Source organism: Cryptomeria japonica, chromosome 7, assembly GCF_030272615.1.
Source record: "Cryptomeria japonica chromosome 7, Sugi_1.0, whole genome shotgun sequence".
Lineage (NCBI taxonomy): Eukaryota > Viridiplantae > Streptophyta > Pinopsida > Cupressales > Cupressaceae > Cryptomeria > Cryptomeria japonica.
Genome location: NC_081411.1, coordinates 209965549 through 209980363, shown reverse-complemented (window position 1 = coordinate 209980363; position 14815 = coordinate 209965549). Strand labels below are relative to the sequence as shown.

General features: G+C 34.8%; 1 protein-coding gene across 1 annotated transcript; it reads right to left on the bottom strand.

Moving 5' to 3' along the window:
* Positions 1-3294: 3294 nt before the first annotated feature.
* On the bottom strand, positions 3295-4299 carry LOC131036438 (F-box/kelch-repeat protein At1g80440-like). Its single transcript, XM_057968326.2, has one exon. It carries the CDS (start codon positions 4297-4299, stop codon positions 3295-3297), a length of 1005 nt encoding a protein of 334 aa, XP_057824309.2.
* Positions 4300-14815: the final 10516 nt, after the last annotated feature.

Sequence of the window (14815 nt, the reverse complement as noted above, 5' to 3'; positions counted from 1 at the left end):
CATTATGTTAGCAAATACAGGTGCGAGGTCTATAATTCCACATTTATCCTTTTCTAAATGTCTAAAACTAGGGCATTTCGAACTATAATAACTTTCAAAAATCTCCCTACCATTATCCTATGATGCGTGTCCATATCTTATTTCAAAAGGTCCCACGTTGGTATAGGATGGAAGCCACTGGCAAATAATTAGGCTTTACGCTTGGCATTTTCATTTGCTACATGGTTTCTAAAGCCCTTTCCTGGATCCTGAATTCCTCCTATGCATGGCGACCTAGTAACCAGTAACGTTTACATGAATGTCTCTCACTCACAGAATAACTGATTTGTATGGACCAAAAAGTTTACATGAAAGTTGAGAACAAGGCTTAAGAGGATTATGAAAAAGAAAAATTTATGAGGTTGAATGAAGAGAATCTCCTATTCATAGAAAAACTGATTTGTATGGACCAGAAGTTAATAGTTTTGTGTCACATCATGAATATTGAAAAAGATAACTTTGAGAAAGAATCATATTTTCCTGAAGAGACTATATTTCAGCAAGAGGAAAGTGATGGGAAGCTCCTGACAAAGGACTCTTTCCTCACAAAAATGCATGCCTTATTGATAGGAAATCCTTTTCTTGGTGGAATGAATCCACAAGAGGATTTGGGGTGCCTGGTGACTGAAGTTCCAAGGAGCGCAAGGATTATAGAGCTCAACGAGGCGGGAGAGAGCCTCTGGCTCAAGGCTGCGCAGGATCTAAAAGATTTCAGAAAGGCTGAGAATATGGTCTTTGAGGAAATTAATTTTCCAAAAGGAAAGGAGAGTGTTGATTTATTGTTGTAGATTGCAGAAGTAGAGGCAGAGTGGAATGCTTTGATTGCAAGTAGTACACAAGCTTCTACAAGAAATACAAACAACTTTTATGACAAGGAATCTACTGGTACTGAATATGGTTATCTAAGAGGTCCTAATCTTACTGCATATGGAGGTGAAGAGATGGCTTTTTTGTGGGTGACGAAGGAACCTTTTATGGTCGATTCGAAGGAGTCTGAAAACAATGTTGACTACCAAAACTAAAGATGGAAATGAGCATGAGTATGAACCCATGGCTAGTCAGCTTGGCATTTGGTGTCATTTGCGAAGATGGGAGCTTTGCTTTGGGACTGTGCCCTGATGTCATGGGGGATTGTGAGAAAATTAAGCTAGCACGTAACCTGCCAACTACAAAGTGTAGAGATTTCGGTTCCGTTTCTTTTTCATGTCATGATGCAGTTGTGGCATGTGTAAATGATTTGAACAACAAGGAGATTGAGAAGGAACCTAATTTCTTTAAAAATGGTGATGTTGGATTCGTTAACATGATTCTAACCAAGCATATGGTTGTGGAAAGTTTCTCTGAATACCCTCTATTGGGTTGTTGCATAGGGCATAAGAGAGAGAATTTAAACCCTAAAGATGACGAAAATAATTGTTCCTTCCATTCTAAGGTTGGATTTGCCAATGAAATAATTCTATTGTATGATATTGATCTTGGCAAGACCACAAAGAAGCTCTGTTTTGAGCCTGACAAGGATTCTATTCCACGACACCCTGCTGGCAGTAAATTTGGTGCTAGTGTCGCAGCATTTGAGTTGTTGGGCCCTCAGACCCATAATTGTATTATGAACGAAGGTGGAAGTACCATAGAAAGGCTGATTGGTGGGCTTCACCATGCTGATAGTGCAGAAGGTATTCTAGTCAACAGTAATGTTAATACAGTAAATGATGGAAGCCAATATTCTTATGGACCATCTAAGCGCACAAGAGCAATGCAGAGCATGGTTGCAGATCAAGTGTCACACCAAGAAAATTAGAATTATCAAAACCCTTGGTAGGAAGTTGATTTACTAGACTTCCAAGAAGAGGGCTAGTGGACCCAAATGTGTGGTTACTAGAAATAGGAAATGCTTGAGTTTTGGGTTAGACAGTTTTATTTTTGGGTATTATAACCGACTAATGGTGATTTTTTAGGTTCTTTGTTCAAGTTTTACAAGAAGGGGAGCAAAGGAGAAGGTGATTGTGATGGAGGGATTTATTATGACCTTGCAAAAAGTAATGTTTCTATTAGTAAGTTTGTGTCTATCGTAGGACAAGTTGTTTATAACCCCGATTTGACATGGAGGAGATTCATTTGTAGTGTTCATGAACAAAAGTTTGCAAATCTAAAATCTAGTAGATTGGTTGTAATATGAAATTAGAAAAGGAAGCAGGGATGTTTCCTGTACCAGTTGGGCTTCATGGGGGAGATTGTTGGGTATATGAAGCCCAACGGTCATATGACTATTTGGCTTACCCAACTCTTCCTTCATGGGTGAAGAAATGTATAAATAATATGTGTATGGCTATGTAATATTGATATTGGTTAATGTGATAGATCCCTTCTGTGTGAGTGGACGTAGGCAATTGCCGAACCACTATAAATTCATCTCATGTTCTTGTTGTCTGATTTTCTTTTCTGCTATTTATTGTTTATCTTATGTTCTTCTCTTGCTCATTTTAAACTAACAAGTAGAACATTTTTCTTTGCTATCAGCTTGGAAATAGCTTCCTCACATATCAAGCATCATGAATGCTCTATTTATTGTCTAGCATTTTTATTTTATATTGAACTTTCTAAAATAAGTTTGAGTTTAACAATAAAGGAAAAAAAGTATTTGTCACATTCTTATGTCACATGAATATAGTGACAACAAACTTCTTTGCACAGTTTGATTCTAACGAAAAAAAACCTAAAAATAAAAAATTTCATTGTTACTTAACATTTAAATTTTATTTTTATAAAGAGATGATTGTTATGAAATTTAATGTGTATTTTGTATAAATAAATGATGGCACATTCTTATGTCACATGAATATAGTGACAACAAACTTCTTTGTACAGTTTGATTCTAACGAAAAAAACCTAAAAATAAAAAATTTCATTGTTACTTAACATTTAAATTTTATTTTTATAAAGAGATGATTGTTATGAAATTTAATGTGTATTTTGTATAAATAAATGATGATCATTTTAGAATTAAAAAAAAAGGTTCGTAGAGGAGATATCCATAATTAAGATAATTGTTTTTTTTACATCATACATTGTATATATGATTTAACTCAAATGTATTTCTTAATTGATGGCCGATACCAATAGTGGAAACAGACCCAATGGTGTGCTGTGATGATCCTGTTATGACCTTTCCTGTTTGGCAGGGCCGATCTCCAACTTCTTTTTCCTTATCCTTGAGCTTACAGGGCAATCACATCTTATGTCATGTTATATGTTATACTAAATTTCTATCGTGGCGACAGCAACGACTTCCATTTCCAGAAATTGTCTTGGCCTGTCAAGAGAAATGCACCTATCATAGAAAGCTGCTTCAGGTTTATACATATAAAAAACTGGGGCCCCTAATTCGAAGTTAGGATTATTATATCCGCAAACGAAAATTCTATCACACCATGCTGTGGCACGAACAAAGAAAATCTCTTCAGGAAAATCGAAATTTGTCCACATATTTCCTTTCCAATCGTATTTCTCCATTCCGTTCCTTCCAAATGCATATAGTTGTGCAAAATCGTACACAAGCTGGACGTGCCATGAATTGTACAGAGACATATTTTCTATTGTTGTCCATACTCCTGTGTTGGGATCAAACCTCTGACTTATATTATTCGAAATACCAATGACATAAAACATTCCTTCAATGAAAACACCCCTACACGGGCCAATTTCTTTCTGCATCTGGGGAAGAAGTTCCCACTTGTCTTCATCCACTCTATAGACAACCGCATTAGAGAGTTCATCGTTAAAACCATCTTCTTCAATTCCTCCTGCAATGTAAATTGATCCTTGAGGCGTGGCACAACATGCAAATAGGGCTGCACGTTTGCCGGTGGGAAATTCAGCACCTTGCTTCCATGTACTACATAATAGATCATATATCAGAATTTTTTTACTAAAACTGCCATCATGTTCCAAGCCCAGCAAAACGATTTTGTGTTTAACACATTGAATCTGAGAAATCCTTAAGATTTCGAATCCGGTGGGAATAGGAGGGAGCATTTCCAATGATTGGTCAATAGGGTCGTATATAGATATCCCAGCATGCTGGAGGAAACAAATATATTTCTTAGCCGTCCCAAACTTAATTCTATCTTGATAAAACCCTAAGCAATCCATCATTTCTTGGGCGGGTTTTAACAATTGTTTAATGTTTGATTGAGATTTATAGGGTACTCTTAATAAGATATCTCGAAATATTTGTTCAGGGAGCTCGTCCATAAAATCCATTATCAAATCTTCCTAAATAAGATATGAAGCTCTACTCTTACAGACCGAGTCAGATTGTGCAGAAATTCAATAAATTATATTACATTGCGTGTTCAAACTATCGGCCCTGCTTTATACATGCAAACGGTTGTCCAGGTTCGACGGCCACGCCCTTTGGGAATGCTCTTAGGAGACTAAATTAATAAGAATAAATTAATTCACAATTGATTGTGCTATCATTTTAAATTTCAACCGAAACAATAAATGCAATTTTTTGTTTTATCAATAAAGGATCAATTCGATATATATTATATTAGATTACATTATATTAAGAATTAAATACGTGGAAAGAGTGAGAAAATTAAATTAAATGTGAAAGTTCTTTTGATTAGCTTAATTTTAAAAATAATAGTTATTGAAAAATTCTAATAGAAGAATATATTGTTCCATGCAGAGATGATTACTTAATGTTGCAAAAAGAAAATGGTTCTTGTGAAGATAAATTATTTAAGACAACAATTTTATCAAAATAAAAAATGATTGCAATAAATTATTTTCTATAAATATTCTTATGTATTACAAAATAATAATGATTCATAAATTTACATTCCTAAAAATAATACTAGCTTATATATATTTAATAATATTTATAGAATAAGCCGATATATCCTTAATGTGGTTATTTGTAATATTAATCCTAGTCCTAATTTTAATCCTAACCCTAACCTTGAATTTAATTAAAATTTAATTCTAATTGATCCTAATTTTGTTTAAATCATAGCAATAATTAAACTCTACACCTACGCTTAATTGATCTTGAACCCTATCCCTAACCCTGATTAAGCTCACCATAGACCTAAACATAACCCTTACTCTAATATTAACCCTATTTATAACTATAATCCTAACCCTAGCTATAATCTTAATTAAGCCCAAACTATAAGCCTGATCTAATGTTAACTCTAACCCTAACTCTATTTTAGTTGTAATAGAATATCAAACCTAACCCTAGCTAAAAGCTAGCTCTATACCTATTTGAACATTAAACATATTGTAATCCCAACCCTAATCATAACTCATATTTCTCTTATAACCTTAATTTTACCCTAGTTTTAAATCAACCCTTTCTTTAAAACTAAGCCTAATTGAATCATATTTTATATAAACTCTAAACCGTAATCTAAATGAACACTAATCCTAAGAGGAGTAGTTTATCTCACAAAGTGGGCAAAGGTAGAACCCACAAAAGATTGTACCACAAAGACTGTCACAAGGTTCCTATATGATAATATCATTACAAGGTATCAATATCCTTTTAGTATAGTGAGTGGTCAAGAAAAACGCCCTATAAACAAGATGATAAAATAATTACTACAAACTTTATGGTAGCACACAACATGATTTCCCCTATCAATCACAAGCTAATGCAGTAATTGAATTAATGAAAAAGATAATTAACAAAGCATTAATGAAAATGTGTGATTAAACCATCATAGATTGGGATGTAAAAGTACATACAATTCTTTTTGGCATACCGAACATTATACAAAAGGAAAAGTAAGCTCAAATAATTTTAGTTCACCTATGGTATTGATGCCAGAGTTCCTTTGACAGTCATAGCCCTTAACATATGCACCACACTCACTTTGTGGTTGGAGCATGACCAATCTTTGGGACACTAGATAGAATATTTATATTAAATAGATTAATACAGATAAAGTACAATTTATAAGCACAAAATTGAGTGGTAGAAGGAGAAAGCATGGCATGCCAAGAATTTTAAATTAAAAACATTCAAAAAATGGGTTCTAGTACTAATATCTGATAACATGTTTAAGAAACAAGGGAAATTGAAGTTCCATTGACTATGGCCACACTATATCCATGGCATTAGAAAATCCATGGTAGTAAATCTAAGACATCTAAATGAGAATCCTATGGGATGACATATTAATGGTACACACATCAAGCATTATCACTTTTTGACTACATAAAATCAGCTTGCATCAGAGTCAACTTGGAAGATCTCACTAAAACTAAGAAAGAAAATAGTAGATGTTTTATTACTTTCTTAGATTCAATAATCCAATCCTCCCATGTGTTTAACCATTTCTTCTTATGCTAAGATATATATGTTTCTTTACTCAATGATTACCTTACAACACTTTTGCCTCTCTTTACTCAATGATATAGACAAACGGGTTTTACATGGACCCGAAACCAAAAGTTTTACAAAAATTGGCCATTAGCCAAATAGACATAAACCAACTGTAAAACAAGGGAGAACCCCAAAATAGCCACGAAAGCAACATAGACGTACACAACAAGACAAAAACAAAAAGAAAAACTCTCAATTAAGAGAGTGCACCAGCTGCTTGTTTTTCTAGATGGAAATCTTGTTGATTTCCTCCAATTCCTCCATAATCAATATGGAGTTACCCTTGTTGCTGCTCCTTCTTCTGGTATTGGAACTAGGACCAGTGGTTTTGTTGTCTCCAACAGCCAAATCTTTACCTCCAAGATCTTTGTCTGGTTCACTGTGGAAAGATCTGTATTCCCCAACCACAACATTTATCTTTTCGAGCCCCTCTATAGTGTTGTTCATGGCTTCTTTGCTTATGTCAACCAGGTTCTTGAGGTTTTTCTTTATCTTTTCCATAGATTGTTCCATCTTTTTAATTCTTTGTTCACAATTTCATTTCATCACCTCAACGTCCTAGGAGAGCTTCTGAGTCATGATCATGAGTTTCTCGGATTTGCTGGGCTTAGTGGAGGTAGTGAAGATATCAATAATCTCCTTAACCCTAATTTTCACTCTCCACCAACTTCCAACAACTCTCCTAGCTTCTGGTAGCTTCTATCACCATGTTCATCAGATTACCAGTCCTTTATATCCCATGGTTCTCTTCTTTGGCCATCGTCCCATGTTTTTCTTTCAGGACGTTGATGGGAATGTCCATTTTAATTTCTTGATATGAATTCTTCGGACCATAGTCCTTAACTGCAAGCTTCTTCTTTTTAGAAGGGGGATTGGCCTTAGAAATAACTTCGCTGGTGTATTTATATTTGCTAACCGCCCATCTGGGGGGATTATTACTGCTAAACATCCTAGGGGTGACTATCATCCCCCCTTCTTTCACAGGCTTATAATTAGGGTCATCAAAAGCATGGCACACCCACTATCCTCCAAATCCATTTATGAGTCAGAGACATTCTGAATATTAGTCTGTTGGCCTTTCATAGATAGAGATGGCAAAACTTCAAGGGTCTTAGCATACTTCATGATGAGCACAATAAGCCCTTCATGGAGAATAGGATTGTTTGGATTCTCCATATGCTTTTTAAGACTATTTTCTAAAGAAGAGGCCAAATAGAAAGGAACATAAATGATTTTACCATGTCGAAAATGATTGAAAATGGTAAAATGATAGGAAATGATGTTGGCATATCTTCCATCGAGCGTAATATACCTCATGATGAACTTGACCATGTCTGCCCAAGGAGCCATAAGATCTTTCTTGTTTTAGCCTCCATCTGCCATTTTAGTAACTCTAGAGTGCTCCTTGTCTTTGTGAAAGAAATTAGTCAGGTCCTTATCCTCAGTTTTCCCATCTCTATAGAACCTTATGCCATACGTTGCTAGGCCAATGACCATCACAACCAGGGTTTTGTCAAGCTTATACTCACCTCCATAAGCCCTCAGTAACCCTTTCTTCCACCCATTGACAAAGGACTCCATGAGCAGAGGAGAACGACCATGAAGCCTATCCAAGACGGGGAGAAATCCCCCATCAACGATTTCCTTGCACACTTCCTTATTTTTCTTCCATTTCTTACAAGTAGATGGTTCTTTCCTGTTCTTGTCCCCACCCTTTATGCTTCAGGACGCTGAACAATAGAAAATCGGCCACATTAGAGAAGTCTTTGAACAGGCGCAGGGAATGGACCACACTAGAAAACACTCCAAGCAGTAGCTGAAAATGGGCCACACCAGAGAAGTCTCCAAATAGTTGCAGGTAATGGGCCACATCAGAAAAGACTCCAAATAGTAGTAGAAAAAGAGCCACACAATAAGACGGAAAATCCAGGCACAACTAAAGTTTGTAGATCTTCAGTTAGGGAGAACAAAAAGGAGTAGTTTCCCCATCAACTCCATCAAATCATGATTAAAGATCATTGATTAACTTAAGTGGGCATAATCATCACGAGCTAGATCGCATAGGTTTTTCGAGAATAAATCCCTACTACTCCACCATTTAGTCACCACGTAGCCCACCGTCAGATTGGCCAGTAGATCCGCCGCTTTGTTGCCTTCCTAGTATACATGCAAAATTTTGAATTCTTCCAGCTCATTTATTATATCCCGACAATCCTTGGTCATATTAGCCATTGTCTAGCAAGGATCTATGCATCTATTCAGACAATTGATAGTGTTTAGACTCCAATTGGACTTTTTCAAAGCCTTCTCTTTTAGCCATGTGTAACCCAATGTGGGCAACCCTGACTTCTCTTTTAGACCTTTCTAGTTAATTAGGTTCCTTCTTTATATTAATCTTTCTCTCAATATTAGTGATTATCTATTTTTAGGTTCATCTTTTGGCTCATCTAAAATTAGGGTTCTTCTCCAAAATATGTTATTCTAACGCTACTTTTTAAATAATTTTCTACATTTCAAAAATTTTCAAATTTTTTTTACCTTCTTATCCATACTTATATTATTTTCCTCTTAGAAGTAATTTTTTATATAATTTGTAATATGTTTGACCTACTGTCTACTATCCATAATTTTAGAATGCATCTCTATCTCTTTTCTATTTATGGTAGTAGTTTATATCTTCGTACACATTGTAGTAGGTGTCAAAACAAAACTTCACCATAAATTCAAAACATGCCTTTCAATAACCATCATAGGGTGTGGTTCTGATTACATATTTAATTCTGTCATAAAAGCTTATGTTTCAAACCACAAGTCACGAAACATCACCAGTCACCTGATTCCATCAAAACTTATCTGCTTTACCAGTTAATATCCTAATTTCTAGTATTGCTGGTAAACCATGTCAAACTGTCAAACTCTAACTATGGTAGACCAAATCAATCAGCCAAAAATTCAATCATCAAAAACCATTTGTAAACATCATCAAACATTAGTTGACAGTAGTTGCCATCAATGACAACACAAATAATTGATCATGTCATCTCTCCTCTACCAGTGCAGTCATCCACCATCATCTCACCTTCAATAGTTATTCCAATCATGCAAACATAACATAGAATTATAGCCTTATTGAGGAATTATCTGAGATTAATAGGAAATTTATAGATGTTAAGTCTATCCAAATGTTGAACAATAATATCCATGATCAATAATCATTTACACAAACTCCCCCGCTTATGTGCAACTTAGGGGAATGCACTTAAGTCTACAATGCAACTAATAAATGCAAGATGGGTCTCGGGTATGAGGTCATGTTAGGTACCCATGGACAAATGCAAATACATGCAAACCAATGCAATGAAATCTCTCACAAAGCAGGGTAAGAGAGAAAAACTCATTGGGAAAAAATCCTCCCCCAAAAGAGAGATGAAAAATATACAACAAAAATCTCATAGAAGTGTGTGAGGAACAAAACCCCATGTCAGGAAAAACTCACCCCCATATGAGAGAAGAAGAGAAGCTAGGAAGCCCCCCCTCAATGTAGAATCTGCACCAATGATAGAAGCTCCATGATGTATGAAGAAACTACTCCATGGACATCGAACATCATTCCTCCCCTTAAGAAGAAACAAAACCAAAGGTCTATCCATGAAGTCTCCCCAATCATGAAGGGAAGATGTACGAAAAAATCTCATGATGAATGGAATCTCTAAAAACTACTCAAGTGTCCCCATGTCGATGCTGAAAGATACCCCCTCCAAAGGTGGTAAAATGCTCCACACTATTGAAAAATGAACTCCAAGATCTAGTGCAGATGAATGTAGAACATGATCCAAAGACTCACATGTCTCCTCTAAACATAAAGAGACCTCCTTAAACTATTGTACATAAGTATCCACAATCATGTCAACCTTGAAAGAATGATCATGTAGACAATAAATAAGAGGGTCAAAGTGATCCCTTGCAACAATCGAATAAGGATCATCTTCATCAAAGAGAAGATGAATATCATCAATTATGTCTCCCAAATTTGCAATGTAGGACTCCACAAATAAACCCGCAATGTCTATCAAGTAATCATCCAATGAAATTGAAGCTCGAAGACATGAAATATCCTATTGCACTGAATCACATGAAGGAAAGACTATCACACTATCCACATCATCAAGTGCAATAGGTTTTGTGATATCAATAGGACAAGATGAAATACAAGGCTCAAGAGCGAGGTCACATGTGGGAATCCCCAAGCTCAAGTACCCAAAGTTCTCCTCAAAAGCTAAACCATCACAAGAAGTGTAATCGTCATATGTAGAATCATCATATGTGAAATCATCATCATCATCATCATCAACAAAATCTGAAAAAGAGTATAACCAAGATGCATGATCAACCATCCCAGTCGCAATGATAGCTCTAGTCTTGAAGTCTCTAATGAAAACTAACTCAGGTGTGAACTCCGCAATTCTCTTAGTTGTGCCATGTGTGATTTGATAGATGGAAAGAATATTGTTTGCCAAATGGGGCACGCACAAGACATCATTGAAGGAGTTATCTCGAATGGCAATAGCTCCTTTCCCAATCACATCCATGTATGTATTATTGCCCATCAAAATCCATGGCATGGTGCAAGGCTCAAATGAAGAGAACATAGATTGCGAAGATGACATATGATGAGAAGCCCCTGAATCTAGAAGCCATCTCCCTAAATAATGGCTTGTAGTAGCACAAAGAGCTTTTCCTTTTCTTGTCCCAAAAGAGTGAGTCCTCCCACTTGTAGAATCCATGAATTCTTTCCCTTTTCCTTTTGAATTGGAGGAAGTGGAAGTTGATGAATCATCCTTCTTTTAGATATTAGGCAAATCAATGTTATGCTTTTTAAGGATATGTGTGAGCTCATCAATCTACTTAGAATGGCAACGATGCTCCTCATGACCAAAATTTTTTACAATAGGTACAATTAGGTCTCTCCCTCTTTGGTGAATTTTCCTTCTTGAAAGAGGATGAATCTCCTTGTTGTGGAGAAGGTGATTCTTTTTACTTAGGCTTTCATTGCCATTTCTTCTTGTTGGAGTTATCCTTTCCTTGATTTCCTTTGTTCCCTTGATTTTCTATTAATGCTTGAGACTTACAAGTCTTAATAATGCCCATTCTTATCAACTTAGTTTGTTCTATCATCAACATTTTAGTGAAAGGATCAAATGTAGGCATTATGTAGCTTGAACCCATTGTCATCCTATGGGTTTGGAAACTAGAAATAAATGTTGCAGATTCTTGTGGAAGCTTGCCTATCAAATTGAAGATCAATTGAGTATCCTTCTTATCAATGCCACAATCCTTGAGTTGTGACCTCAACTCTTTTCCCTTAGTGACATAATCTTGTATAGTATCAAAGTTCTTGGGATCTAATATGATGAGATCACTATGAATTTGATATCCCCTAATCTCATCAACTTGACCATAGAAGTCTTGAAACTTTTGCCAAGCATCCTTGATTAGAGTACATTTCTCAATATGAAAAATGAAATCCTTTGATACATACTTTCTTAAGGTAACAATTGCCATGATATTTTTAGTGAGCCAATCCAAGTGACCAACAGGATCAGCCTTAGGATTAGTGGGAGCAACAATAATTCCATCAATATAATGAGTTAGTCATTTTTCCATAAGTTTACTTCATGCATCAATTTTCCAAGTAGCATAATTATGAGGAGTTAAGAGAGGAAACTTAGAAGAACCCATAGCAGCAAAAAGGAAGGAACACAAGAGCACAAAAGCACAAGAGACACCCCCCCAAATTACCCAATCAAGAAACCTCCCCAAAATCATGATTTGGCACTTTATACTTAGTGCGTGTATAGTAGGCCACTTGAAAAACAAGACAAAGTGGACTTCTTATTTCAATTTTACAACTTCTCAAAAGGAGATATAAGAGATTTCAACAAATACTGCTAGTGATCTAAACTAAGATCCAAGAAAATAACAGGTACTAAATAGGCCAAAAAATGACCAAATACTGAAAGTACAATTTCTACTTAAATCACTGCAAACAAATGGCATATTATGAAATTAGACAAAAAATTATGTACTTTAAAAAAAAACAGCACCTGAAAAGGAGTCCATATGAGCCTAAACAAAGCCTCCAAAGTTGTAAAAATTGAGATTTCACAATTTCAAAAAAACTTGTATCCGAAAATCCAAAAAACTTTTTCTCTACTGTATAGATCAAAAACTTCTACCATAAAACAAAAAAAATATCTCAAACAAAGGAGTCCAAATGAGTGAGATATCGGTATTTGAAAATTGCCTGCCAAATTATAATTTCTGGAAAAATTTCGTTGCAGCTTCAAACTTCAAATGCTTCTAGATTTGGCCTCCGAAGTTTGATTTTGATGAAACAAAAGGAAAAATTGACTTTCTTAGACCTCCTTAATGTAATGGTAACCTCATATTTTACCCATCAAGCTTTAATAATAACCTGCAAAAGAAAGCTCCAAAATACACAACCCCAAATAGCATCAAATTTCTCTCAATTGGCAAACCAATCACACTCTAATGGATATGATACCATGTGAGATTTTGCCATGGTCTAGAGGCAATGGAAAGAAAAAATAAGAGAGAACAAAATACATGATAGAAATAAACTATATTCTATCAAGATGAAAATACTGTTCAAATGGATCATTACAAGTTGTTCAATGTAGATGAGTCCGCTTATATAGGCAAGGCTATATGAATATGTGAGAACACAAAACTGACATGTGGCTCAATAAGAAACAAGGGTAGGTAGGAGAAACAATAAAATATTCCACATGAGGTAGATCACCCACCGAAGGTGGAATTATCACTGAACAATAACTAGATATGATAGAGTAGTAACAAGATCAACACTATAAAAGGTGGAAATTCTCCTACACACACTATCCCAATTTGGCACAAACATCAAAGTGTCGCATACCCAAACTACTATAAAATGCATTTCTTAAGTAAACTTAAGTAAGGTGTAATAATATGCATGATGAATAATTATTTACACCAACAATAATTAACAAAGCAGTAATGAAAATGTTTGAGGAAACCAGGATAGATTGGGATGTAAAAGTACATACAATTCTTTTTTGGCATAGAACACATCATGTACAAGAGGAAAATTAAGCTCAAATCTTTTTAGTTCGCCTATGGTATTAATGCTAGAGTTTCTTTGAACTTCATAGCATGTAACATATGCACCACACTTGCTTTGTTGTTGGAGGATAAATACAGATAAAGTAAAATGTATAAGCACAAAATTGAGTGGTAGAAGGAGAAAACATGGCATCATAAGAATTTTAGGTTAAAAACATTCCAAAAATGGGTTCTACTACTACTATCTGATAACATGTTTAAGAAACAAGGGAAATTGAAGTTTCATTGACTAAACACCATATCCATGGCATTAGAGAATCTGTGATGGTAAATCGAAGATATCTAGATGAGAATATTATGGCATGACATATTAATAGTACACACATAAAACATTATCACTTGTTGACAACATAAAATCAACTTGCATCAGAGTCAACTTGAAAGATCTCACTAATCTAAGAAAGAAAAAAATAGATATTTTATTAATTTCTTATATTGAATAATATAATCCTTCCACGTGTTTAACCATTTTATCTTATGCCAAGTTATATACATTTCTTTACTCAATGGTTACCTCACAACATTTTTATCTTTGTTTACTTCTAGTTAATTAGGTTCCTTCTACATAATAATCTTTCTCTTAATTAGGATTCTCCAAAATATGTTATTCTAATGCTTGTTTTGATAATTTTCTTAGTTTTGAAAAATTTCAAATAAATTTTTACCTTCTTATGGATACTTATATTATTTTCCTCTTAGAAGTATTTTTTTATATAATCTATAATATCTTTGACTTATTGTCTACTATCCATCATTTTAGAATGCATCTCTATCTCTTTAATATTAATGGTAGAATTTTATATCTTCATACACATTGTAGTAAGTGTCACAACATAATTATTCAATGTACTAGGAACCATTGCCTCCTTTATTCTTTGTCACATTCAATGTTATGTATCTAAATTAAAAAGTACACCACTAGAAGTAGATATAAGATCTTCATAACATGTATTAGTGATTACTAAATTCTCTAGAATCATTAGACGTGAGCCTAAATCTTATTAAAAATTAACACAAAGATTGCACAATATTCAATTTCTAACCTAGTACCGGTCATAACCTAGTAGAGATTTAATTAACACCTAGAGCTAGGGTGATCATAAAGTATAGTAAATGTTATTAGCTAGCTCAACACATTGTTGTCTAAATTATATGCTTCATATTTCATAAACAAGAGAACCCAAAGTTTATCATACT

What these genes read in the sequence shown, in the direction of transcription:
- LOC131036438 (XM_057968326.2), bottom strand. Translation starts at nt 4,299, where the DNA reads ATGGATTTTATGGACGAGCTCCCTGAACAAATATTTCGAGATATCTTA.